Source organism: Syngnathoides biaculeatus, chromosome 6, assembly GCF_019802595.1.
Source record: "Syngnathoides biaculeatus isolate LvHL_M chromosome 6, ASM1980259v1, whole genome shotgun sequence".
Classification (NCBI taxonomy): Eukaryota; Metazoa; Chordata; class Actinopteri; order Syngnathiformes; family Syngnathidae; genus Syngnathoides; species Syngnathoides biaculeatus.
In genome coordinates this window covers 14,979,738-15,006,786 of record NC_084645.1, presented here as the reverse complement: position 1 = coordinate 15,006,786, position 27,049 = coordinate 14,979,738, and the positions used below count along the sequence as shown (strand labels likewise).

Here is a 27,049-nt window from a genome sequence, read left to right as displayed (position 1 = left end):
TCGATTCCCGCATGACGTGAAGTGACCATGAGCCCGAACGCGCTTCCATCTCCAAACTTTGGACAGCGTGCACTCTTTACGCAGGTTGTGCGCACGGATAGTGTGTGACCACGTTTAGGGGTGGGAGTGGGGGGTCTCTCCCTTTTCTCGTCGACCTTGGCCCACACTGGAGCTCGACGACTGTGGCAAACCCTCCCGATCCCCCCCCCCCCACTTCTCCACCTTGCATGAGAAGAAAGAGTGCAGCGTTACGTCAGCCAGTGGGCGCGCGAGCGATTGCGCGTCTTTGCTGCTATTCGTGGGCACCGCTGCCAAACTCAGCTTGGGGCAGCTCACCAAGTCGCTGCGGCCAATGCACGTTGAAAAGTGCAGCTTTTTTCTAACAGCGGCGCTATGTGGTAAGTCAACTATCCGTCCCTGCTGTTTTGCTACCCACGCCGATTTCTTCACATGGCATGTCTCTGTTGCTGGTACAGTTGACAAAGTGCCGCACGGTGTAGGGCGTGCGCTGATAGGAAAAGCCCAAACACTCTTAACAAACAAACAAACAAACAAACAAACAACAAACAAACCAAAACCAAAATACACTTACACCGCGATGGCACGATGAAGCAGCAACAGAGTGGTTTGGCGCACAGAGCTTTCTGCAGCATTTCTTGGTGTTTGTTTTTTTGGCTGATCTGAAAATCAACATGCCTCACGCTCGAAATAGGAACCCTAGCCCCATTCCAGAGGTAACATGGGACACGGGCTTGAAGGAAATGAACGAGACGTGGAAAGGAGCGATCGCGTGTCTGGGGGTGGCTGTCTTCTTTGTAATGACCATTGGGATCATATACTGGCAAGTGGTGGACCAGCCCAACAAGAACTGGATCCTGAAGGGGACCTTGAGTGGACTGATCTGGGAAAGAAGAACCCACTCGTTCGTCATCCAGACCCTGACCGAGGACAAGACGTACGTGGAGATAGACGTCGGGAACGTGGCGAACCCTGACCTGGAGGTTCCCTTCGTGAGGAACCTGTGCTGGCTCAACAAGACCGAGTTCTGCTACACGTGGGACGCGGTGGCCGAGATCAAAATCTCCCTGGATGTGAATGAGGAGGACACCCAGACCGAGTGCTACAGCATGACCTGGACGCCGGTGCAGTGCCACGTGCAGCTTAAGGTTAAGTTTCATTTCGACACTCTCATTTTTAATGACGCGTTTTGAAATATTTCATTTACCATTCATGCATGAAAGAAAAAAAAAAAAAAAGTTTCTCTCTCAACAAATCATATGTAAACTTTGTGAATCAGACAATTTGCAACGTAATGCACAATATACACAATATTTGGTAGATGTCTACGTCAGAGCCCAGTCGTGGTGGGAATAGAAGGGTAAAGCATAGTGAGACATTTTTAAATGATTTAATTGATAACTTCTAGACAACATTATGTGAAAACCGATAAACCCCATCCGCTATACATCACAAGCTCAACGGAACTAGGGTAAAACTTTTAAATGAAGTATTTTCTTATCCACCAAGCATACAAAACATTATTGAATAGGATTGTCATTTACACTTAATGCAATTAATTGTCAGCTGATGTCCAATTGTTCTTTATTGTTGTTGTTGTTTGGTGCAAAACACGTGCTTCACTGTTTAAATTTTTTGTCTTTTTGACAAATGATATCATTTACTAAATTTCCTTCCCAGGAAGAAGCAAATGACTCATTTGGCTCTTTTTTGATGTTCAAATAAGAACAGGCCACTAAAAATCGTTCTTTCAAAGATAACAATTTCCATTTTTAACAGTTTTTTATGCTTATTATTGCACAGGCTGGTTTGCATTTGTGTATAATTTAACTGTCTCCTAATGCGAGCAGTCAGTAATATTTTGCCTCATCTCAGTTAGCTACAGTAAAGATAAGCAAAATACTTGAAACAGCTTTCTGGTCTAATGCAGTACCGGAATACATCGTTGAAAACACGATAACTACAGTATTAAGTTCTGTTTACAGTGTTATTAGAGGCCCTGTATCTCAGTGATTAGATCACTGGTTTGGTAAAGCAGGGGTTCAGGGTTCGTATCCCTGAGAAGGGTTTGCGACAGGAAGTGGGTAAAAATTGTGCCAAACATATATTTCACGCTGTGGTGACCCCGAAAGGGACAAGCCAAAAGAAACTTATTTACAGTGTTGTTTCTTATCTGCCAAGGTCAATCAGCCTCGAGCGGCATTTATTTGTGAGGGCGGATTTCTTTTATACATGCATTTCGATAGATGGGCACATGTAGCGTTGTGCCATGTGAGTGTCAAGCTGAGTACAACTGTGATTGTGTATGCTTGCCATAATGTATATTACAATCACAATTTTCCATTCAGTTCGAACTTCAATATATGCTGTGATGGTTATTCAACCACAGTCGGTTTTTATTATGTTTCAAGTCTTCTACTGTAACATACAGAGCTGTTACAAGGGTTTGGTCCCCTTGACAATTTTTTATATTTTTGCATAGTTTCCCCACTTCAATGTTTAATACCATCAAACAAATGTAAATAGACAAATACAATCTAAGGGAACTTACAATACTGTTTGTAAATGGTCATTTAATTCATTAAAGGGAAAAAAAACAACTACTATTCAGTTACATGGCCCTGTGTGAAAAAGTAATGGCCCCATAAAACTAAAAACTGGTTGGGTCATCCTTCGCAGTAAGAAATGAAATCAAGCATTTTCTCTCATTGGCAATCTTTGTGGAGATATTTTGGCCCTTTCTTCCTGACAGAAATCTTTGAATTAAGGGAGAGTTTCAAGCATGAACACCTTTTTTAAGACCATTGCATTTCAATCGGATTCAAGTTTGGACTTGAACTATGCCTCTCCAAAACCTTCATTTTGTGTGTTTTTAAGCCATTCAGAAGTTTACTTGTTGGGGTTCTGTGGATAATTATCCTGCAGCAGAACCCAAGGTTTTAACTTAAGGTCACAAACTAATGGCTGAACATTATCCTTCAGAATTTTCTGATAAGAGTACAATTTGTGGTTCCATCAGTTACAGCAAGTTGTCCAGGTCCTGAAGCAGCAGCCCAACCCAAGACCGTCACACAACCATCATCATATTTGACTGTTGCTATGATGTTAATTTTCTGAAATGCTGTGATACGTTTACACCAGATATAACAAAACACACACCTTCCAAAAGCTCATCTTTCATCTCAACTCATCTTTCGCCTCACTAAATAATATTCTCCCAAAAGTCTTTGTAATCATTTTTTTTTTTTTTTTTTTTTTTTTTTTGCAAAAGTAAATTGAGCCATCAGCAGTTTTCCCCTTGGAACTCTGCCATGAATGCCATTTTTGTTCCTTCTTTATTGTTATGTCATGAACATTAACCTTAAATGAGGCAAGGGATGCCTGCAATTATATAAAAGTTTTCCCAAGTTTCTCTATGGCCTCTTAGATGGTTCATTGCTGTTCTCTTGGGATCATCTTTGTAGGCCGTCCACTCCTAGAAAGGTTCACCACTTTTCCATGTTTTCTCCACGAGAGGATAATGGCTCTTCCTATGGTTCGCTGGAATCCTAAAACTTTAGAAATAACTTTTGTAACCCTTTCCAGACTGATCGATATCAGTTATAGGTATTTTATCTCTCAACTGTTGTGGAATTCCTTTGAATCGTATTATTTTGTTTCAGATTTTTTTAGATCTTTTGTCTGACTTGATTTTGTCGGGACGGATTATTTTCAGTTGATTTCTTTATTGAAGGGGTTTGGAGGTAATCAGGCTTTGATGTAATCAGTGTAAATTAACCACAAATTGTGAATAGCAACAATTAATTCCTGATTTAACAAGGGAGCCAGGTAGATTTTTTTTCCCTGAATAAAATCAATCATCATTTCAAAATAGCATTTTAAGTTCACATGGGAAAACTATGCAAAAATATAAGAATTATAGATGAAAGTCAATACTTTTTCTCAGCACTAACTGTATAGTAAATGACATTGTGCCGTACCAAAGCAATTATGCTTTTGACAAGACTGGCACATACTGTACTTTCCCTCAGCTTAATTCTCAAACACATTTCACGACTGGGATGCTTGGTGAGGTTAATCTGTCCCCGCCCACCATAACACCCGGTCATGTGGCACAACTGCATGAGCTCAGAAAATCTTTCCAAACACACAATTTCCAAAATCCCGCTGGGTGCCACTCAGCTGACCACTGGGCACCCCTCCTAAAATTCTTCAACAGGGCTCAGATTTAAACAACATAAAGGAGCTTTGTCTAGCTCTCAAAAAACAGCCCTTACAAAGATAATAATGATGTCTTTTGATTGACAGCACCAGAGAAATATTCAATTTACAAAAATCATGATTATAAATAAGGTATAAGGTATTTTGATCAGTGTAAGCACCAGGGCTTCTATTCTGACTCGGTGACAGTGTGAATGTGAGTGGAAACGGTTGTATGTGCACTGCGACTGACTGGCGACCAGTTCAGGTTGTGGTCTGTCTTTTGGCTGAAGTCAGCTGGGTTAGGCTCCAGCGCCCTGCAACCCTGAACAGAATAGGCGCTATTAAAAATGGATGAATGGATATAGGAATTCATATGTACAGTATTTCTATTTTTGTTATTGAAAGCTTTCTAGTTTAATACAGTGCTCCTCTACTCCACTGCAAACTATACCAACTTGAATTAAGCAGAAGCATTCATTACACCGTTCTTACATTGAATCCTGTGCCGGGGTATCAAATTTATAACGGACTATATAAAAAGACATTCCTGCTCATAAGTAAATTGACTTCTATTTACTTGGAGTAGAGAGAGCTGTTAAAATAAGACATCCATTTTTTGGAGTGTGTCTTTGGCATTTATCCCATCACATAAACAAACCCAGAAAGTGCATACAGGACTTTTTGATTGTCATCTTAATCACCAAATGTTCCTTGGCGTCTTTACCCCGCGAGTTCTTTGAACAGCAATCTATGTTGTTGTTTTGTCCTTGGTGACAAGTGTTTACTCCTTTTTTTATTTGTCCTGCCAGGATTGCTTCTCCATGACAAACGTATCCTGGTATGGCGGCGCCAGTGTCAACGGTCAGACATGGCCTATAAATGATCAAAACGCCACCATGCAGCCTTTCGTTGTCAGTGATCTCAAGGAGAATCCTTTAGGTTTCGGCTCAGCTCTGGAGCGCTACTTCCTCGGTTCATCAGGTAAGAGCTCAAACTCGACCTCTGTCAGTCAACTTGTTGTGTTTACCTGTAAATGGACTCAAACCTTCAACAGTGATGCAGTGTTTTGTGCATCTTGGTGTGCTTTTGAAATATGACCCCACCTGAGGGTGTTAGCGAATCCCCTTGGGGATGTTACGTTTACCCCGTCATCCACAGCCCTCTTTATAAACTTGCTGGTGCGCGAGTGTAGAGAAAAATATTCGTGCCTACCAGAAAAAGCACGCTCAAAATACAACCCACTGAATGGGGACATGGCCCACAAATAGAGTGAAAGACAATACTGTCTGTGGTATGTTGGCTTATTAATTGAGAGATGATACTAAAAAGAAAAGCAAGCATCCGTTTGGATCTTAAATTAATTCATAGACATTGGGGCCATTGCCTTTTGTTTCTTTGAAACAAATGGGCTGGATGAGGGACTTTTTTTTTTGTTTTAGAGGTTTTGAATTTTATTCTGGAGGTAAAAAGGTGGATGGTGGATGTGAATTCGTGTGTGTCTTTTACATGTGGTACAAATCAAAGTATGTAAGTGTCACACTTAAAATGCTGCTCATAGTAGTCAATTATTTCTGGGTCCATGTCTATTTATCCCCAGTATTTGATGACCTTCTGGTTTTGTATTCGACTACAATGAGGTGAAAGCTCTCACAAAGAATGACGCCACTGATGTTGTCAGCACTCTGCAGCGGTCCCCAAATGTATTTGCTTCTCTGACCAATTTCACATAAAGGCATATTTCAATGGACAAGCAAATAAACACAAATGATTAGAAATATGATTCAAAATGTCTCTGAATTTGTTTGTGTAATCAATGGGAGTCCTGCACATTTTTTCTTCAAAAAGACTCTCTGTCATGTGCCACCGGTGCGGGGGTGGACCCAAATGCAGGACTCCAAAACAACGGCAGAATGCCCAGTGGGTTTAATTGCAGAAGCAGTGTCCGCACACTTTAACACAGAGCAAACTCAATGAACAGGCAAATGCCCATGACGTAAACTCCAACATCAATACGTGGTTAATTAACATGCCGAACAGCTGTGACGAGTGCCAGAGGTGGCACCACCTAGAGCGGTGACCAAGCCACGCCCCTCCTGGCAGTGTTCCAGCCCCGCTCATGACAGAACACCCTCCCTAAAGCGTGGATCCCAGACGCGCCAAAACAAAAAGAAAAAAAAACATGACGAGGGGAGGTTGGAAGAGGACCCGATAGAAAGCACAAATCCCCCCTCCCAGTGGCCACCGAGGCACGGTCATGATGCGGCCGGGGACGGGTCGCCGTAGCCGCCGAAACTGGAACATGAAGCGGCTTTGAACCGGTTACCGTAGCCGCCGAAGCCAGAACTTGAAGCAGCCAGGAACCGGTCAACGTACCTGCGGAAACAAGAACGTGAGGCGGCCATGGAGGGGTTGTCGCCGCCAAGATGCGGTCGTCAAGTGCCCGTGGACGGATCGTCAATGAGACGCGGTTGTCAGGCAGCCATAGACGGGTCGACGCCGAGACGTGGTCATCAGGGGGACGTGGACGGATCGTCCCCGAGACGTGGTTGTCAGGCGGCCGTGGACAGGTCGCCGTTGAGACGCGATCATCAGGTGACCGTGGAAGGGTCGCTGCAAGGACAGGAATGTAATTCAGCTTTGAGTCCGCTGGGTCCGTGTCTGGCCAGTTTATTCTGTCATGTGCCATCGGTGCGGGGGTGGACCCAAATGCAGGACTCCCAGTCAAAGGCATGATGTTCAGTGGGTTTTATTATCAACCGAAGTTGTGCATGACAACACAGTCCAAGAAGGCAGGATCCAAAAAACAAGAAACAATGTCTGATAACTATGAGACAACTAAACAGCATAACAAAAGTGGGACTGGACTATAATGTCGCAGTGGCGGAGTAACCCTGGATGCGGTAAAGCATACTCAACGAACTGGCAAATGCCCGTGGTGTAAACTCCAACATAAATACATGGTTATTTAACATGCCGAACAGCTGTGACAAGTGCCAGAGGTGGCACCACCCAGAGCAGTGAACAAGCCACACCCTTCCTGGCAGTGCTCCAGCCCCGCTCATGAGACTCTCTTATCTTGCGTTTCATAGTGTAGGATCTTAAAAGATGGGACATGGTAGCCAGGTTAAAAAAAACAAACAAAAAAAGGGTTTCACAATTTTTCTTTCACTTGTGCTTTGATTGTATTTCAGGACACACTTCTGTACAATATTTTGCAATTGACCGTTCTCACCACTCTCCTTTTTGGTAAAATATTTGCACACACTTATAACATACCACGGCATACAGCTGTACTATGCTGTGTTATGTGTTCCCAGAATAAAACAATGTCGTAAGTATTGTGATTTTGTTTGGTGAGTGTTATGATACTAATAAAGTTGGTTGTTCTCTGTGTATTCTTGAAAATACGCCGCTGTACCTTCATGTTGTGGTGCTGCTCTCCTTCCTCAATGTCAGTTCTGTAGGCTCGCTAGTATGAATTTGTTAAAACTAGCGCCAAATAGAATAGCCGAAGCTAGCAAGTTTAACAGTACTTACTTGTACTTACTGTACAAATGTATGACGACTGTGTCGGCCGGACATTTTACTGGATTACAGTTCAGTGACGACAAGTCGCAAGACATCTGTCAATTGGGAAGACAAGACAAGATGCCAAAAACACGTTTAGTGGTTAGTTGACCTCAACCTTTAAACTTCAATGCGTTGTAATGAAGTCAACCAGTTGACTTGTCGGTTCAATTCTCTTGAGTGTAAAAAATAAATGTATCTGTTAAACTATCTTTTGCTGACCTCACACATGAAGGCACAGGCATGTACTGTACACCTTTTGGGTATTACGTAATACAGTGGTAGTCTGAACAAGGGGTCACATGGCTTACCACCAACCCCTCTATAACATTAAAGAGGAGGACGCCGTAAGATTTTGTTTCTTAGTCAAGATTTGCAGAGTGAGAGAGTAAAAACACCAGGCGACATCTCATTATCAGACGTTTGTATGTTGCCAAGTAACCATTCAGACACATAAAGTGTATACATCCTGGTATGGGAAAGTAATGGGACCCATATGTTCATAAAAATGTTCATCTGAAACAAAGCCAATGTAATGATATGGGTGTAATAATAATATGATTGTAATATGTCATGACTGAATGGGTTTTACACACTGGAACATGTTCTTAGTGCTTGTACCCTACAGTTTGACATTTAAACAGTCATATTTTGACTATTTGGAGTTAATTTTGTATGTTCTCATGTTTATGTGTGCGCATGTTTACAATTTAGCTCAAGTGAACTCTATAATTCCCTTGGGCGTGTATGTGAATATGAATGGCTGTTTATCCGTGATTGACTGAGCTGTGAATGATGGGTGATCCATTCCAGGGTCACCCGGAATAATCTCCAGATCACCCATGACTCTGAAGAAAATAGATCCTGTCGGTAGAAGTTGGCTAGATTAAACATTTAATCTGTCTTTCCTACCACATAGTCAATGACATTGCGTCCTCAGGCCTTTCACCTTGAAAAAAAAAAAGGAAAGGAAAAAAGACATCATACAAAGAGCATTATCCTGGAAACAAAACAATGAAAACACCCATGCGTCTTGATCATTTAACTGGAAAAGCTGAGGATGCCATCAGGGCACAAATCCCTGGCCCAAACTTAAATCGCCTCTTCTGAGGAACGCAAACATGGAGTCAGTTTTGTGTTTGATATCCTCTGGTCAAGTGAGACGCTGTGTTGCTGTGAGACTTGTCTTTCACTGTCCAAGATACATTCAATGCAGTAGAGAAGAGGGAAGTTTGAATGAGATCCTTGAGCATCAGCTAGATATCAGCAAGATAGTCGGGTGGACTAAGTCAAAAAATGAGCAGCAGACAAAAATAAAGCTTCATAGTTTTGCCAATTATAGGAACTTGTTATAGAGCCCCTTGTCTTTATTCATTTAAAAAGAACGACGCTGCTCAGAGGTGGAAATGTCCCAAAGTTCGAGAAAATCGAGCTGACACTTCTCAATTATTGGTCCTCATGGGACACTTCTAATTCAATTGTAAGGATGTGTTGTAACCAGCTCAATTGTGTAATTATTACATTGAGTAACAAATGCCAGTCCTGCTCCATTTTATTAAATTGTTCTGCTTTATTCATTTATAATTGGCCAATATGTTCAAGTAAGCCTCCTGTTTGACATTTTATGACAAATAAAAAAAGCAATCGATGTTCCACGGTCTGTTGTGTGACACATTGGATTTTGGAGGCATGAAAAATAATTTTGATTGCAGCTGTTTACAATTTCCAATGATCAAAAAGTGCTTATGTTTGCTTGATATTTTGTATTTACAATCAGATAAATGGTGCATGCAGTGCATCTTGAAAGTGTTCACATATTCGCATTGCTGATCACTTCGCACATTTTGATATATTACAGCTTTATCCCAAAATTTTATAAATTAAGTTCAACACCCCATAATGACAAATATATATCCACTATATATGTCTATATATATGTGTGTGTGGCACCATATATATATATATATATATATATATATATATATGTGTGTGTGTGTATATATATATATATATATATATATATATATATATATATATATATACTGGATGGGTTTGCCCTCTCTGGCTGTGATAGTTTTGCATGATGGTCCCAACCTGCAGGAGTTTCTTAATCATCTGAGCACACTCCTACACCATTCAATGTAAATATTTCATCTTCTTAATCCTAAACACATAATATTGTTTTAAAAGCAAGCATAAAATGTAATGAAAATACCTAAAAGGTACAGAGAGCATAGAAGATAGTAACAACTGTGATCATCTACAACACAGAAAGAAATACAACGAAGCAAGAACCGTGATGTAGGAGGAGCAGTGTATTTGTAGCAGTCCATGATGATGAATTGCAGTGCCTGCGTGCGTTTTTTCAGGGTACTCCAGTTTCCTCCCATATCCCCAAAACATACGTGGTAGGTTCATTGAGGACTCTAATTTAAAATAAAATGTGAGTGCAGATAGTTGTTTGTTTCTATGTGCCCTGCATTCGGCTAGTGACCAGTTCAGGGTGTGGCCCGGCTGTCGCCCGAAAGCAGGGGGATTGGCTTCAGCATGTCCATGACCATAGTGAGGATAAGCAGTACAGAAAATGTGTGTATATATTTATACTTAAATTTGTAATGGAATGATGTCAGGGGGTTTGACTGATGATATTTTCAGTGTATTGTTTCCCCTTGTTAGGTCTGGAGAAATACTTTTTATACAGTATGAAAACAAATATATACGATGACTAGGGTGAATCTAGTCCCCCTTGATTTTGAAAACTTGAGTCTTTTGAACTGAACTTTTTTTTCTAGCGTGAGGCTTGATATTAAAAGTAAAATGGTGAAATTCAGATGAAATATTTCAATGTTTAGGGGTTCCTCATCACGACGGAAATCTCAACATTGCATCAGTCAAATTGACACATTAAAGCCTACATTTCTACTCGCATAAATGGACTGCAAGCAATAAAATATCCGTGATTTCATAACAAAATAGCCAAAAGGAAATATTAAAATGTATTTGTAAAATATTCATTCAAATGAACATCCATCATTCAAAACATACATCCTGAAATGTACATACAGAACGCTGCAATAGTAAAATGTTATATTTTTCTCTTTTGACTACAGTCTACAAATGCAAATACCAATTTTCAATTTCGGTTTTCATTTTGTTCCGTTCGTTTGGTACAGCTTTCCTGTCATTTTACACAACTTGCAAAATATTTTGGTATTTTTTTCCATTTTAGCGGATTTTAGAAATCTCGGCGCTGTGGTTAGTCACCCTCAAGTTTCGGACGACAGATTGATGTTTTTGGTAGTTTTCCATTGACTGCCATTGTTCAGGATCTTCATGAAGAAAATCAGTGTCTATATCAAGTAATTCAAAGAATTTCCACGAATCGCATGAACACAAATGTGTCAACTTTGTATGTTCAGGGTCAAAACGGAGGGACGTGCCGACTCTCGTTATGTGGTTTCTTTGGTAATGAGATAATTGTTTCCGCTATTTCACGTTTCACGTCTTGTTGAGACTGTCACTGAAGAGACTGAGCGGTACCAAGTACCAGTAGTGATTCATGAACCCCTTCAAAACGGCTTTAGCTATCACTGGATCAATATTCACAAATTTTGTCAAATTTTTAGCCAATTGTAAATCATTGATCGGCGCTTCCAAGCTAATTGGACACCTGAACCACCATGGCACATAAATCTGCATCACAAAAGTCACAAATCTTGCAACTTTATCCATGACAAACTTTGATAAGAGTCTATCCTTCAAATCGGCGACAGAATTTCTTAAAAGAATCATTTTGATCGCATACAAAAGTTTTGCCATCCAGCAAGCCTTGTGTGTCGCACCGAGTTTCTGAAAGTTGGATGTATTGTCCTCTCCTAGGTAAACTAAAACCAAGTCTAGCAGTTCTCGGTAGTCGCCTTGCGGTAACAAGTTGACAGCAGCCGAGTTGGGGTTACCAGTGCCTGTCTTGATGGTTGTCAGAAGTTCAATTACCTGATGTCGCTGCTCCAGCAAAAAAAGGATCCGAACTGCTGTCTCTCGTCAGCTCAGCAGTCAAATCCAGTTCAGAGTACCTGTCCCTGAATTTCGCAAACACTGACACGTCTTTGCTTTTCGATACTGCCACACCCAGAGCATCACAAGCCTTTGTGAATAAGATTTCACCCACATGTCTTCGACAGGCGCACCACAACACAGCTTTCGCAAGGTTTTCCTGGATGCAAATGCAGCCAGCTGTGAGATGTCCCATATTAGCACTGGTGGTATCAAATTCCATAGCTGAAATATCGCCACTACAGTTCCATGTCTCCGCTAGATTGAGCGTAGCTTTAGAAAGAAGATCTCCAGCTCTTTCCGAAGACTTTACAGGAAGGGCAGGAACACCGAGCAATTTGATCCCACCCACGCCCGAAATCAACACGGGAAGACGGTCATCCTTTGTGTATTTATCAGGTAAGATCTCCATTAGTTTGCCATGCCAGTGAATTGCTGCTGGTCGGGGAGGAACCCAGTCCGTCCGGATTCTCTCAACAATGTCGGCGGCCGCGTCCTTCCAGTACCGGTAGGACTGTACCGGGTTCAAGTTTACTGCAGATGTAGTGCCATCACATGAGGTGATGAGAGATTCTAGGGTTGCCGCTAGCGCAGTAGGAGAAATATTGTTCCTCATCGCCGTTGAAACTAATTTCGGTGATTTCAGTACATCAAATGGGACGTGTATATCTGAGCCAGTCTTCTTCAGTTTTCTATGGGGAAGTCTAGTCGATGTTGATGGAGCAAATTCGTCTGAATCATCTGTTTCGGATGACTCGTCTGAGTCTTCGACCAGTTCCTTATTCACTTCTGTCTCAAGCTGTCATTGCCGTTCTCTCTCAATGTGCATGGTGTTTTGTTTGATACGCTCCGTGACTTTCTTCTCGGTTGTGGCCAAGTTTGAATCAATGCCTCCCTTCATGTTCGTCCTAGTCTCCATCATGTTTTTCAGGAACAGGCGAGCTTCTTCATTCGAAATACGATCGAAGACATCACATGGCCAGAATGGAAACATCTCCTCCAACCCGGATTTGAAATCTTCGATGCGTTTAAGCGGTCTTCTGAACAATCGTCGATCTTTCGGAATTTTCATCAGCTTTTGCATATCAGCGTATAACGATGCAACCTTCTCCGACATCTTGTTTTCCGCAACTGTTGGTATCCTTGCTTTCTGGTAAAAAAAATCACGACTTCCTGAACAACAGATTTTGCGGCTTCCCTGATAGGCTTGGCGATGTCTTGTCTTTGGAATTCCTCTTTTGCAGCAATGAATGATAGAAGAATCTGTTTTCTGGAAGGAAGTTTGGCTCCTTTGATGGCTTTATCATCCGCGGTTGGGACGGTCCGAAGCAAAAAATACCGCAAGTCTTTCTGTTTCGCAGCAGCCGTGTTGACAGTTTAATGACTTCGCATTAACTGAGAGGTAAACACCAACTAGGGCTGGGAGGTCAACGTGGTCAAGGATTTCATGAGTGCTTCTGAACGTTCCGGGGAATGTCCTGATGTTCTCGACAACAGCTTAGAAAATTTTTCCCGGAAAATGGCCGCATTGCTGATCGACTATTCTTTACCAAAATCCGACTAATTTGGAAAAATTCGATCTCCACGAGGAACCCCTAAACACAATTCGATTTCGTTCAAATTTGAAACGCAGCTTTTACCTGATGAACCTCATCTCCAGAAAAAAGTTTGTTGATTTTGAAAGATGTCGGGGGGCCAGATTCATCCTAACGATGACTACCGGTAACTGACAAAGCAAAGCTATGTGTCATTAAGAAGGTCACCGAGCAGCTTCCCACTGAAGAGCTTTGAAATACTTCAAGAATGACTCATTTAGCCAGCCAGTGCTTTGTTCAAGGCAAGCTGTCATCTCTATTCAACGGCTACTGTAAGAACATTTTCCAAAAGCCCACAGTAACGTTTCCATTATGGGTACCAAGCAAAATAAATACATGCATTTAGGTTCATATATTATTGTGTATGCAATGATCGGGATCTGATTTTTGTCAACCTTAGACAGGAGCTACATTAACATGATAAATCATCAACTGACAGCAAACCAAAAGAAAAATTATCGTAGGGAAAGCGTTTTTATTTTATTGAACACATTCACTCAATGGACTGTCTTGTGTGATCCAAGTTCTCTCACGCTTTTAACATTAAAACAGATTAATGATCAGAACAGAGTATAGTATAGGGTTATTGAGTGTGTCACTACTCCTTCCATAAGTGGCTTTGGAAATGTAAGACTTGGAGCACTATCTGAGCTATGCGGCCATCAGTTTGTTGAGGTTGGGCACAGAGGCGAAGTTTCCATTATAAGGGAATGCATGCTGAGGACACACATGTGCTTCCATATTTCAAAGTGCATTTTGGAATCCCAGTCCACTTTGTAAGAATACACAGGTGTCGTGTATTAGAAACTATGTACCGATAAGTGACAATGTAAAAAAAGCATGGGTCTTCTGCTCTAAAGCAGCAGGGAGGAAGGCGGCAGTGGTGTCTGATCGTCAAGATCCCAAATAATTCAGTAGTGACCCTTCAGAAGCTTAATGGGGTCAAGCACGCGTCCAGCTCCCCAAAGAGAAAGAACAGATCCTTTTGCAATACTAAAATCCCAAGGGAATGAGCGTCTCGTTCAGTAGAAGGCAACTGTTCTTTTAATTGCCTTTGCAGAGTTGGGTATTCCCCAGATTTGAGGCCTTTGCCATACTACCTGCAGATTTTAAGGCATGCAAACAGTTAGTCAGTCGTTTGATTTCCTTCAAAGAACTGGTGGAAAATATTCAGGGGAAACTTGGAGTGTTTAAGGAATTGTTCTAAAAATAAACACTCCCCCCCCCCCCCACTCCATTTTCTTCCCCTCTAACTCTTGGGGCACCCCACCTTGGATATAACCCAAGGCTCTAAACCTGCTTCTCTTTCTTTAAATAACCAATAGAGTCCCACTCTTGTTGCTGATTGAGGGATACTGTTGTGGTCCACACCACTGCAGTTACATTGTAGCGCATTTTGATTGATGACTTGATAAAGGCTCACTATACATTTTTTTTAGGTAGTGACATTGAATTGGAGCCATGTGGTTTAAAAAAAAAGAAAATAAAGACAGCTTCTATTGATTAGATTGTCCAGTTTCCTTGAGGCCCCACAATGTCATTTCCTATAAAAATTAAACATGACTCAAGAAGCCACGCTTACAAACACTTTCCACCTCGCGTGCACTCGGGTAAAACACACTGGCACAGCGTGCTGTAGCTACACATCATTGCACAAGGCTACCGGGTGTCTGGCGTACACTGGTCGCCTCTTTTTCCACCGCCTGCATTCCACCTTCATCCTTTCATAAAGCTGTAACATTTTCTTCAGTGGTCCACTTTTCAATACATGTTTTGTTTTCTCTTTAGCAAACTGCATTAAGATAGATGTGACAAGGAGTTAAAGGGTGACTTGATACCCTGTGTGGGAAGGGGAGGAAGTGGGCTTGATATAAGTATCTCTTTGACATTCTCCATTGCAGACATATGAGAAATGCCCAACTGAGGTTAACTTGTTGCACGTCTTGTGATCTGTGAAACTATGAATCAGATTATAAACTGTATCCTGCCTGTGCCTGGTCTTTGCCTGCCTGAGAACAGTGCACCTATTGAAACTAGAGAGGGCAGCGTAAGTGCGTTCTCAGACATTGCTGGCTCCCAAAAAGCCCTAATCTCTTGAACAACTAAATGCTAAATCCTGGTTTGGCTCCTTGTGGAAAGATTATGGATATTGCAGATTAGGTATCTGGATGATACTGTCTGAGAACTGAGAAGCACAAAACATGAGAGAGTGGCATGTAAGAAAAGTGGAGTAGTAGTAATAAAAAGGGAAGAGTGAGAACAGTTGGGAAGCAGCAAAAGTGAAGATCAAAGGGGAATGCCCTGCAGGGCACCAATTATGCAGAAACAAATTTAATGGAAGTGAGGAGGTTATCAAGGTATTTACCCCAATGACTCACAACGTATTGATCCGGAGTCAGCAGGGCCCCGTTCCCACTATACACAGTGTTGATGGTGGACTGCTTCCCAACTGGTGGACCAGAATTTCCTCAAAGCCGTCAGAAATTCCTTTTCCATGGCAACAAAAAACTCTTCCCACCCATTGGTTTTTGCCTTAGCAAACACCAATGCGACATTCCGCTTGCCTTTAGCCATTAGCTGCCTCCAGATTCCCAGGCCAAAAAGACCTGTTAGGAGTCTTTATTTTTCTTGATAATATTCCTCACCCAGTGGTACTTTTACCCATCACCCATTATCTCAACCTTGCAGCCACAGCTTCAGTTGGCCGCCTCAACTGTGGGAGCTCGGAGCATCGTCCAGTCAGATTCAATGTCCAAGACACAGTTTAATTACAAATAAATAGTTATACCTGTATTATTCTATAAAACAGCATTTGAAACTACATGTAATTCATCTTTTTTTGAAAGACAGAAGACTGTAAATCGCCCGTAGGTGTGAATGAGAGTGCTAACGGTTGTTTGTTTGTTTGTTTGTTTGTTTATCTGTGCCCTGTGACTGGCTAGCGACCAGCTGAGGTTGTACCCCGCTTCTTGGCCAAAGATATGTTGGATAGGCTCCAGCACACCCACAATTCTCGTGTGGAAAATGAATGGATGGATGCCTTTTTCACAGAAGTCACACAATCTTAACTGGTTTTGTCACCATCATCCTAGTGACACAGTTCCACCATTACATATTGTACAAGTTTGCGACCAATGTTCTGGATATCAAGATCACATCTCATTTGTTTCACTTACATTTGTTTTCAGTTTGAAAATATTGCTGAAATATGTGACATATGCAAGTAAGAGTCAATAAAACTAAGATCTTCTGCCTTGCAGGTGTTGCTGTATTGGTGTCTCCTGATCTCCCTCTGCAGTTGGGGCTGGACAGCAGGCAACAGTTCTGCTTGCAGTCACTGCCCAGTATGGATCTTCTCCCGCTGCAATACACCGTTTGTGTGGCTAACAATGTGAAGGCTGTTCACCAAGAAGCAATTAGACAGCTCTCCCAGCTCAATAGGGAGATACCCGACATGAAGGCGCTTTGGTACGTGTTTTAGAGGACGATGCGGCATTCCTTAGCAGGATAGGGTTGCATGTGTTTTTTTTTTTTTTAAATCATGCATAAATCAGAATCAGAATCAGCTTTAATGGCCAAGTATGTGACAACACATGTGTCTCCGGCAGTTGGTGCCGTTCTGGTACAACATTGAGAACAAAGAACAAACTAACAAGAACAAAGAACAAGAGACATTCATTAATAGGAACAATTCTTTATAAGAGTCACAGATGTGTTAGATGCAGTCTTACTCATTTAGAGCAGTTAAGAGTGCGTCGACGCCCCACATTGTGTTAAGTTTGTACAGAGTGCCCTTAGCCATTCGTGGTTCATACTTACAGTCCAGTCCAATGACAATTGTGCAAAGGGAGCAGTTTAAAGTGACAAATAGTGCAACAGTCTGCAAAATATAATACTAATACTGAATGGATCTGCAGGATGTGAGGGTGTGTCTCAGCAGTGGCACAAGGCAAAAATAGTAGCTTCGCTGATCAAGAATTTAATGACTTAATTGTAAAAGTTGATTCATCGGTTACGTCTACCCGACAAAAGGAGGTGGAAGACCTGGTGGCCAGAATGTTGTGGGTCCGAAAGGATCCTGCCTGCTCTGGTCCTAGTTCGAGTGGCGTGCAAGTCTTCAAGGGTGGGTGTACCCCAGCCACACCTGCTGTGTCCTGCTCATCAGGAAGTTGTAGATCCATGAGTCAAAGAGCAAAGGGAACGGATTTATTCAGCGGACCATCAGAACTCAAACCCAATCATTTTCATGAGGCTGTTTTATATTGAAATTGATTGGATTAAAAATGAAGGCCATTTTGTCAATACAAGACGTACAACCATCATTACATGCTTAAATGATGTACAATTAAGGATGCAAAGGAGAGGAAACGTTCATTTCCAAAAGTAGCCCACACTGCCTTTTGTGGGTCTTGGTTTAAAATTCATTCCACAAGCTACTGAAATTTGTTTGAGTATAATTGTTCTCCATCACAGGCTACCGTCCTGGAAGCTACTTAGCAATGTGGATTCGGGACTAAAAGTGGAGAGGGAGCTCAGGACCTTCTCTAATCGTCTTAGGAGACACCAGCTCGGGGAAGGAATCATCAGCCTGAATGAACATTCCACTAACCTCCTCTCTGAAATGGTATGTGCGCTTCAATATACGGTGGTATGGTCTTAAGCATATTGTTAGCCATCTGACTCAAATCTTCAGTGGCATTGACGAAATCCTGTCCTCCCCAGGAATGTGCAATTGTAGATAAAGGAGAAAACAGCTTTTTTGGAGTTCTAAATGAAGCTTACTCTCAGTGATTGTTTTTTTTTTTTGCCCAAATTTCGGACTTTTTCTTTGTATTTTGGCCCCTGTGTCCACTAACCAAATGTGGTTAAGAGTATCAAAAGTGGTGTTTTCGTACATCATACAAGAGATGGATTTTATCAGATTGTACAATTACTCCCAATATTGTGCCCCTCTGAGTTCTTTCTCTGAATGTTTTTTTTTCACGACCACAAAAAAATAAGATCAGCAAGACCTCCATCAAGTGTATCAATGTCAATACCGGGTGGGGGAAAAAATTAGAAAAGAGATAATCTGACTGCTCACTGGGACGGTAACTCGAACACTGGATGGAACTGCACTTCATGCAATTGTGAGATCCTGATACCAGCTCAGTGCTGCGTAGGGACCTCAAAAAAGGGAAAAACAAGTTTTTCAGGTAATACTGTATGTGAATCAGTTGAGTTCAAGCATCTGACCAAGGACACGCACAGCACCTTGCCCATTACCAGTTCAGGAGGTGTGAAAAGATCCAAGTAAGGAAGGTAAATAATCCATTCGCTTGGTAAGAAAAATTTCCTATCCCCACCCCAAAAAAATTGCTTTGAGTGCTTTGGAGATATAAACAACTTGTGTTCCTGTCATAAAAGTCTTGGCCAAGCATGCAGTGTTGATGATGGAAATAATTCTACAGCAATGACCTTTTTATTGCCCTCCATTTTTATTTTTATTCTGAAATTACGAGTCACAGGTTTGTTCTTTTCCATAGCAGTTTATGCAGGAAAAAAACATCATATGGCCCTAATATAGTTAATTTGGGAATATTTGAGTCACTTCATAATTTTGCAGTATGTCTAAATTTAATAATGAAAGTATGCATAGTTGAGCTGGGATTTTGGTGGGGAGTGCTGTTAGTGTTTGCACGGGAGTTCATTTGAAAATCGAAATTGTAAAACAGAAGTGTACCAGGAAATCTGACTGAAAAATTCAGAAGCAACTCCATAATAGATGCTAATGTCAGTTTTAACCTTTAGTGTTGTTATATCACATTGTTAGGGAACATAGAAATACTATTTGACATTCTCAATGATTAATTTAGTTAAGTGGTTCTGGCAAAGGCCATTTGACACAACTGCAGGCTTGCAGCGCAAACAGGGAGACATTAAAAATATGGTCATACAGATGTTTGAGGACATTTGAATCTGTTTGCAGTCTGTTTATGAAATTGTAATTAAAATATTGTCAACACTAATCGATTATCTGATAGCATAAAAGAAATTCTAGTTATATCTTCTAGGAAGCCTTTCTTCAAGTCTCCCAAATTGCTGGGATTTTTTTGTCAGTTCATCCAGAAGAATATTTGTCACATCAATCTATACCGATGTCTGACATTAGGTGTTTAATGTGGTTGAATTCAAGTACTCCTCCACCAAACTCAACCAAAACATAACTTTTTGGACACTATCATGCTGGTATAGAATTTTTTTAATGAAAACATAAAATTCCCCCCCCCCCCCCCGCCAAAAAAAAAAGGTTGTTGCAGAAGGTGCGCAAGGAATGTATTCATTTATTGTTCATAGCATGTACTGCTCTGTCTTAAACACCCTTTTCTTTCCATAGGACCACAACTACCTCAACAGCAGGAAGAGGGAGGCCTCCAAGAGGGACCTCCCGCTAGTGAAGCTTCTTAACATTTCCGTCACTCTGTCCCCTTTCCTGAGCGTGGACACCATGCAGTTCCAAACTTCTCTCATGGATGGCACTGAGGCCTTCTGGCTTAGTCTCCCCTCGGCACCTCACGGACAGCTGGTGAGTGGGAATGTGTGTAAATGTAAAGGTTTCCGGTGATCTTTGTTTATTCTTGACTTACTCGTAGACGACCGTGCCGCTTATGTTTTTCCATTCTGAAGGTCCCATTGATGACACAGTGGCGAGGGAAATTCTGCGTCATGCTGAATGTTACAAACCCTGCAGCAGTGAGCTGGTTCCTGGACAGAGTGGGATCCCTACAAGCCCATTTGGGAATGGAGTACATTCTGCTGGAGGGGGGTGAGAGGAATCTCTTTGAGGAGCAGGCCCTGCGGCCACCAGAGGCTCTGAGTGGGGACACGTACATCCGCCTGCTGGCGGATGTGGCTGCCAAAATTGGAGACTCCACGATCATGTCAGCGGGGACGAGGTGGACGATGTCAGAATTTGTTCCCGCCTATTTCTAAATAAGACTTCTGCTTATGATAATACTGTTTATTCCTCAGGTTCAGTCACAAGCCAGTATTTCTGAGGATGACCCCTCTTCATTCTGATTGGACCCCAATGGGGCTGAAAGGCATCATTCCCTCTCTGCTTCATCACACTGTGCTGGGATACAACTTCCTCATTCCCGATGCAGTAGGTAATACTGCATCTTATAGGTCACTTTTCCAACTTCTGTAAGGAAACTGGCACAATTCCAAGATGTTCGCTGTAGGCAGTGAAATTCCATCAATCTATCCACCCATACTTGGCCTCAGTATGGCTGAAGCTGAAGGCTATTTTAGTTAACTTTTGTGAGATTTAGGGTACACCACTTACTGGTGCCAAAAAATTACTAGGAAAATACAGGCGAGTATCCATTTACCTGAACATTCATACCTATGGACAGAGACAAACTTCATCTAACTTAAAACGTCCGCTGCACACCAAGTTGCCGTTGAAAGAAACTGGACTATATTGTCGGTGACATCGCGCCGCACATCAACACAGATAAACCAGCTTGATGCCAAAGAAAAAAGCATCACGTGAAACAACATTTTGAAGATTCACATGTACTGTAGCCTACTGTGATGTTTTTTTTTTTTTTTAATCGAACCACAAACAACATGTTGGAATTGTAAGGGAATAAGTCATTTTCCTTGGCCACTGTAGCTACTACAATAATACAAAGAGAGGAAAAGGGAAATGTGCCTTGTGATTGGCGAGCAACTAGTTGAAGGTGTATCCCGCCTCCTGCCCGATGATAGCTGGGATAAGCTCTGGTACTGCTGCGACCTTGGTGAGGATAACCAGCAAAGAAAATGAATGGATGGAAAAGGGAAATAAATAAAAAGAGAAGTGCGGGTATTTTAGCGGTTTTTGGTTCCATTCTTTGACTGTACACGTGCATTTCCACAACAGAGACTTTCCCAGCTTCTCTGTTCAATGCAAAGGTACAAATGAAAGTTTAAAAAAACTTTAGTTTATTATAATTGTTATATACCACACTTTGTACATACCGTCTTATACATGATTATTATGGCTTGGCAAAGGTGGCGTGTGGCTGAATCTTGCTTATAACCATAAACGTATATTTTAGTTGTAAAAGCTTACACGATACAACATCGCATTTTTCATTGGCTCTTTGATCTGTAACATTGTGATGCTGTTCAACAGTTATTGACAGAAAAATCAATAGCTCACATTTGTTTGAATCCAGTAATTTTAGCTTTCATCAATTACAATAGAGATGCAGAACAAAAATGCACCGCTTGTTTTTTTCCATACAGGTGGCTCTCTATCTGAAGACATGGTCACAGATGAGGAGTTGTACATCCGCTGGCTAGAGATTGTGTCCTTCTTCCCTGTGATCAGCTTCCACACACCCCCTTGGGTCTGTGGAGAGGACCGGGTAAAAAGAAGTTTTGGTTTGTTCCCCCCCCCACCCCCCAGCTTAACCGTACACTCGTTTTAATTACAATATCTGCCCTACGCTGGGGCCAAATTTCGGATGACACCTTCATGGTTATGTGAAAATAGTGGAATATGAGGCTATTATTAGTACTATTATCCATTCATTCTCTGAACCGTTTATCCTCACTAGGGTCACGGGTGTGCTGGCGCCTATCCCAGGTGACTTTGGGCGAGAGGCGGGGTACACCCTGAACTGGTCATCAGCCAATCGCAGTTAGTACAACTAATATTCTAGAAAATGCTTTATATTTTCAAAGCACATTTAATTTTTAATATTAAATATGCATTGGAATTTGATTAATTTACTCATTGCAAGTTTTCCTATTGGTTAATATTTAAACTGGTCTAGACAACTTGAATTCTTGTCCCATTAAAATAATAATTTACAGATTTGTGGTTTAAGAATGGAGTTCATCGAAACGGTCACTTGTAGTTTCCTGCATCAGGATTCCAGTGGCAAAACAAAAATTTCCTGTAGTTTTTGAGGATTCTCAGGATTCGCGTCAACGTGTCATGGATACCAACATAGTTTTGTAATTTTTTGAAGTTTTCTGTGTACTGGGAAGCTGTTATGTGAGGCAACGGCCTCTCCTTGGCTCTGCAAATTAATTCCCATCGTGTACCAAACTCAGGTTTTGCCCCCCTGCAGGAAAGTTACTTAACTACGTGGTCCACTCCTGCTGTCCGTTGCATGGCATCAAAACATGTCCTACAGTCTCCGAGAATCCGGTAACAGACAAAATACTTCTTACAATGAAGAACAGAGTTCAAATTTCCTGAACAGACAACAGTCAATGTTTGTCAAGAGAGAGAAGCCATACCACACCGCGTCTTCTTCTTGGAGCATGTAATAGGAGTGATCGACTGGCCCCCTCCAAACCTCACCTGTGGTTTTGGAGCCCATCTGTTCTGAATTATCATGCCTGCTCATGAGATTTATAACTCTCTCACACTCTGGAGAGCCACTGGTGCAGGAATGATAATGAATTTGACGACAATGCTCGGAAAAGTACTCGGCTTTATTGTGCTTGTTAAACATTCCATGAGTATTTGACAAGCGTGACAATATATTTTTTTTCTTTCCTTTCCAAGACAGCTCATTATATTGGTTGTGACTTGAGTCACAGATGTCAGAGATGAAAAACTGACCTTTTGGGAAACTAGTCAATGTTTTCCATTTTTGCCTCTTGCACAGCTCTCAATTCACAAAGTTTAGATTGAGTTAGACAGAGGAGACATCTTGGAGGAGAACAGACCACGACTGTAAACTTTTATGGGCATCATTTCACGGTAGTTTAAGCTTTGCACATCATGTGAGCATCATGGTGTCATATTGGATGTGAACCATAATAAAAGATCATGCTAACACAAACCACCTGGCTTCTCGTTTATAGAGGACGAGTCAAATCCACGACATTCCTAAAAATGTTCTCTGTGATATTTTTTATTTTATTTTTGTTGTTGTTTCTTTAAAGGCACACCAACTATATTTCTTTTTTTGCTGTTGTTATTGGGTAAATAACAATGTGACATCTACAGCCATGAAGAGACAAGATTGTTTCTTAGAATGAAAAAAAAAAAACCCACAACAGTCCCTGAAAAGGACAAAAGTTAAAATAAAAAAAAAAGACTGAGAATCAAGCCATACCCTATGGATATCACTCTGGTATCTAAGACATCTGCTCGGTACAGAAGTGGCCATTCCACCTTCATGAAGATGGCCTGGCCATCTCCTCTTTCAAGCTATCAGTCTTCCCTTTCAGGTTTTAGGTTTCATCAGGTTTTATACAGTACAGTTGTGCTACACCCTGTGAGGGAGAGATAGGACAAGATAAGACAGGACAGGATACAGACAGGACAGAATGAGAACAGAGTTCAGAGTCCAAGTGAAAGTGCAGCTCAGGAAATTCCTAAAGTCATAAGAGTAGTGTAAAGCAATGAGAAAGTGGGCCAAAACCTAGCAAATGGGTCCCATAAGTGTCTCTCTCTATAAACACTGTAACCGTCACAGATGGGTCTCTGAAGTGTCCTAGACCCAAGATACAGGCGCCCACCTGGACACACCTTAGCTGCCAGGACACTTCCCACGCAAGAGAAAATAGGGTTGATGTACACTACTTCATAACCCCACCCCCAAAAAACCCTTCTCTTTCAGAAGTATTTTGTTACTTTTTATGCTGAATATGTGCATGTTTACATGTTACAGATTAAAGCGATATTTTGTGCTCTTCTTCTGTGACTCTCAGGTGTTAAACTTAACTCGGATCTACATAACAAAGCACCAGAGGGATGTGGTACCACTCATAGAGAAGTATGCCGAGGAATGGCAGGAGACGGGAAGCCCCATCTATCGGCCTTTGTGGTGGCTCAGTCCAGAGGATCCCGTGACCTTCACCATTGACGACCAGTTCCTCATTGGAGACGAGGTACTGTAAACCCACATCACGATCCTGTGCTGTGCAATAAACCAGACCTTTGAGCTTTTTTGTGTATGTTGCAGGTTCTAGTGGCCCCGGTGGTGGAAAAGGGGGCAGTGAGGAGGGATATTTACTTACCTGACGGGGGCTTCCAGTGGGAGGACAGCCAAAATGCTCATGTATTCGATGGAGGGACGTTCCTACAGGACTACCCCGTGCCCCTTGAGGCGGTGGGCGTTTTCTTACGACGAAGATGAGTGACGTGACTTATCCCATTACTGTCTCATTTTTGACGTGCTGTTTTAAACTTGCACTTTTTTTTCCACAAGAGACCATTGACATTGCCTCATTGCCTTGTCAAAAAAAATGATAATGACATCTTGTAAAAATGTATCATTATACTTGCACTTTACTGTTCTACATTATTTCTAATTTAGTTTTTCTTGGGGAGTATTTTCTTCCTTTTTTTTAAAAAAAAGAATGATAATCAGTTTTACCTCTTGGCTAATTTAGATTTTTGTTGTGCTTCTTTGTATATAATTTCTGGAGAAAACTGTGCATTTATGTACTTTTTTAAAAATGTTGCCTTTCTACAGTCTATATACCGTTATTAGCTGCTGCTGTCACACTTGATAAGGAGGAGCAAAGGAAGCCGCTTGTTGCTTTAAATGAATCTGAATCTCTCAAGAAGACCAAATGAAGTCAAATGAAATGAAAGAGATGTTGGAATGGGCTTTATTGAGGCAACCATAGCTCACTGAAGGCTTTGTGATATCACAATTTGGGTGCCTTGCTCCCACGTTTTTAAAAGAAGACGCTTACTTGAACTTCTTCCGCCAACGAGCTGATATTTGAATGTACCTAACCCTTAAACTGTCACTCACTAACAGAATCAACAGACACGCCAGAGTATAACCCCTTAGTACATATGTTGAACCTAATTGCATCAGTGTACCACTCTGTTGACATCTGAATGTCCCGTAGTACTGTAGGCCACATGAATTTGAGGCCAAGCCATTGATATTTTAATATTGGAAATACTGTATATCCACTGGCTACATTTGCTTGTTTCTAACATGCTGCAGCGAAGGCTTTTAATGGTCATCTTTTATATCCCCCGTAGCCGAAATCCAGCCGAAGAAAAACAGCCCCAAAGCACGATGCTGCAATGCATGTATGGTGGTCTTTTGTTAATGAGCAGTTTTGTATTTGTGCCTAACCTTTTACAAGTATTACAACCTTTGTTTCACCGGACCACAACTCATTACCCCACGTATTTGGAAGGTTTGTCAGGAAAAGCCTCCCAGAACATCTGTCATATCTTTGACACGAATAAGAGGCATTTAAAATGGTGCAGTTATGTGCTCACTCACATTTAACAGACTGTAAATTGGAATGTTCTGAATTATGAAAGGGTGTGCAGACTTGTGCAATGACATTATCTCTGTTGCTGTAGTGTTTTCTTTAATTCCCTAATCAAAATTTTTGAAATTAATTGATTTCTAAAGGTTATAGATCAGTTAATAGTAGAAAAGGTTTTGAAATGATTAATCTTGACTGCAATACTCACTAATAATCACTGCAATTAACTCTTCCGATGTCAGAGTATCAAAGGTGCGAATCATCATCTATGTAAAGACTGTGTAAATCGCACATTAGATTGTGGAGGGGTATCAAATGAACTGTCTAGTAGAGGAAATTTGGCAAAAGTCACCTCGTTTTCAAGCTTCGCCGTTAGTGTGTTCCTAATTGGCCTTGGTCATTGTTGTATTGTAGTGTTTGTTTTATATACTGCCTTCCTGTGGATGTAAATGGGGTAGGCAAAATATTTGCAAGGTTGCGTCTACATCAATCATTGTCATGTGACATCAACAATCGTCCAAACCAACAGAAACAACAACAATTTAGCTTCTATGGTCCTTTTGACTAATTGCATTTCCATGTAATTTTCTCCAACTGTAATTGAACTTTGTTGACATCACATGCATTTCTTTCTTCTGGGAGTAATCACCTTTGCACACTGAGACAATGCTTTACACAACGTAGTCGATGGTATACTTTTGGCTTTTATTTAAATGATCTGGAGATACAGACAGACTGACTCCTTTCCCACTCCATTTTATGTGGCCCCGTTTACTGTATCAACACTCAGGTCGACTGAATCTTATCCAATCACCGTATGTCTTAGTGCAACACATTAATGTCTTAATCTCTCCGTCAACAACAAAAATGAATGTACAATGGATAAACTGTGATATTCCCACCCCGAGCCATTCACCTGAAGAGCTGTAAAGTTCCCACTCCAATGCGTCGCAGCAATGCTGTGATACATTGAAGTATGAACCGCAGGAAATGATTTATTTGCGCTACAGACTGATCTGACATGCTGCCGTTCACGCCTTAATTTAATCTGGACAGCACGAGTACCTGGATTATTGTAGTATTAGCAATGTACATATTATGATGACTGTGCCATTATCAATGTTTTTTTTCTCTCTCTCTTCTGTAAATCAGAAAATCTAGAATGGGTAATTTGCAAATAAAGTTTACATTTTCTTACTACATTGATTCTTCCAGTTTGCATTTATGGAACATTACACAACATTAAGTTAACTTCTGAATAGCTCACGACAACGAAATACAGGTTTGGGAGTGACTTAGTCATAGGCCAGACTTCAATATGACAGAAATACTGTGTCATGAGATTAAAAATATCTTTACGTTGAATTAAAATA

General features: G+C 41.3%; 1 protein-coding gene across 3 annotated transcripts; it reads left to right on the top strand.

The window, feature by feature from the left end:
* Positions 1-217: 217 nt before the first annotated feature.
* On the top strand, positions 218-26,837 carry si:ch211-236l14.4 (SITS-binding protein). Of its 3 annotated transcripts, XM_061823726.1 has the most exons (11): positions 219-398; positions 713-1,166; positions 5,031-5,202; positions 16,697-16,904; positions 17,910-18,060; positions 19,813-20,001; positions 20,103-20,371; positions 20,448-20,584; positions 21,714-21,835; positions 24,144-24,323; positions 24,398-26,837. In XM_061823726.1, the coding sequence occupies exons 1-11, from the start codon at positions 394-396 to the stop codon at positions 24,569-24,571; spliced, it is 2,061 nt and encodes a 686-aa protein (XP_061679710.1). In that variant the 5' UTR covers positions 219-393; the 3' UTR covers positions 24,572-26,837. The 3 variants fall into 3 exon arrangements, with proteins under 3 accessions (XP_061679711.1, XP_061679710.1, XP_061679709.1); XM_061823725.1 differs by having other exon boundaries at positions 220-1,166; XM_061823727.1 differs by lacking the exon at positions 21,714-21,835 and having other exon boundaries at positions 218-1,166; positions 24,398-24,535.
* Positions 26,838-27,049: the final 212 nt, after the last annotated feature.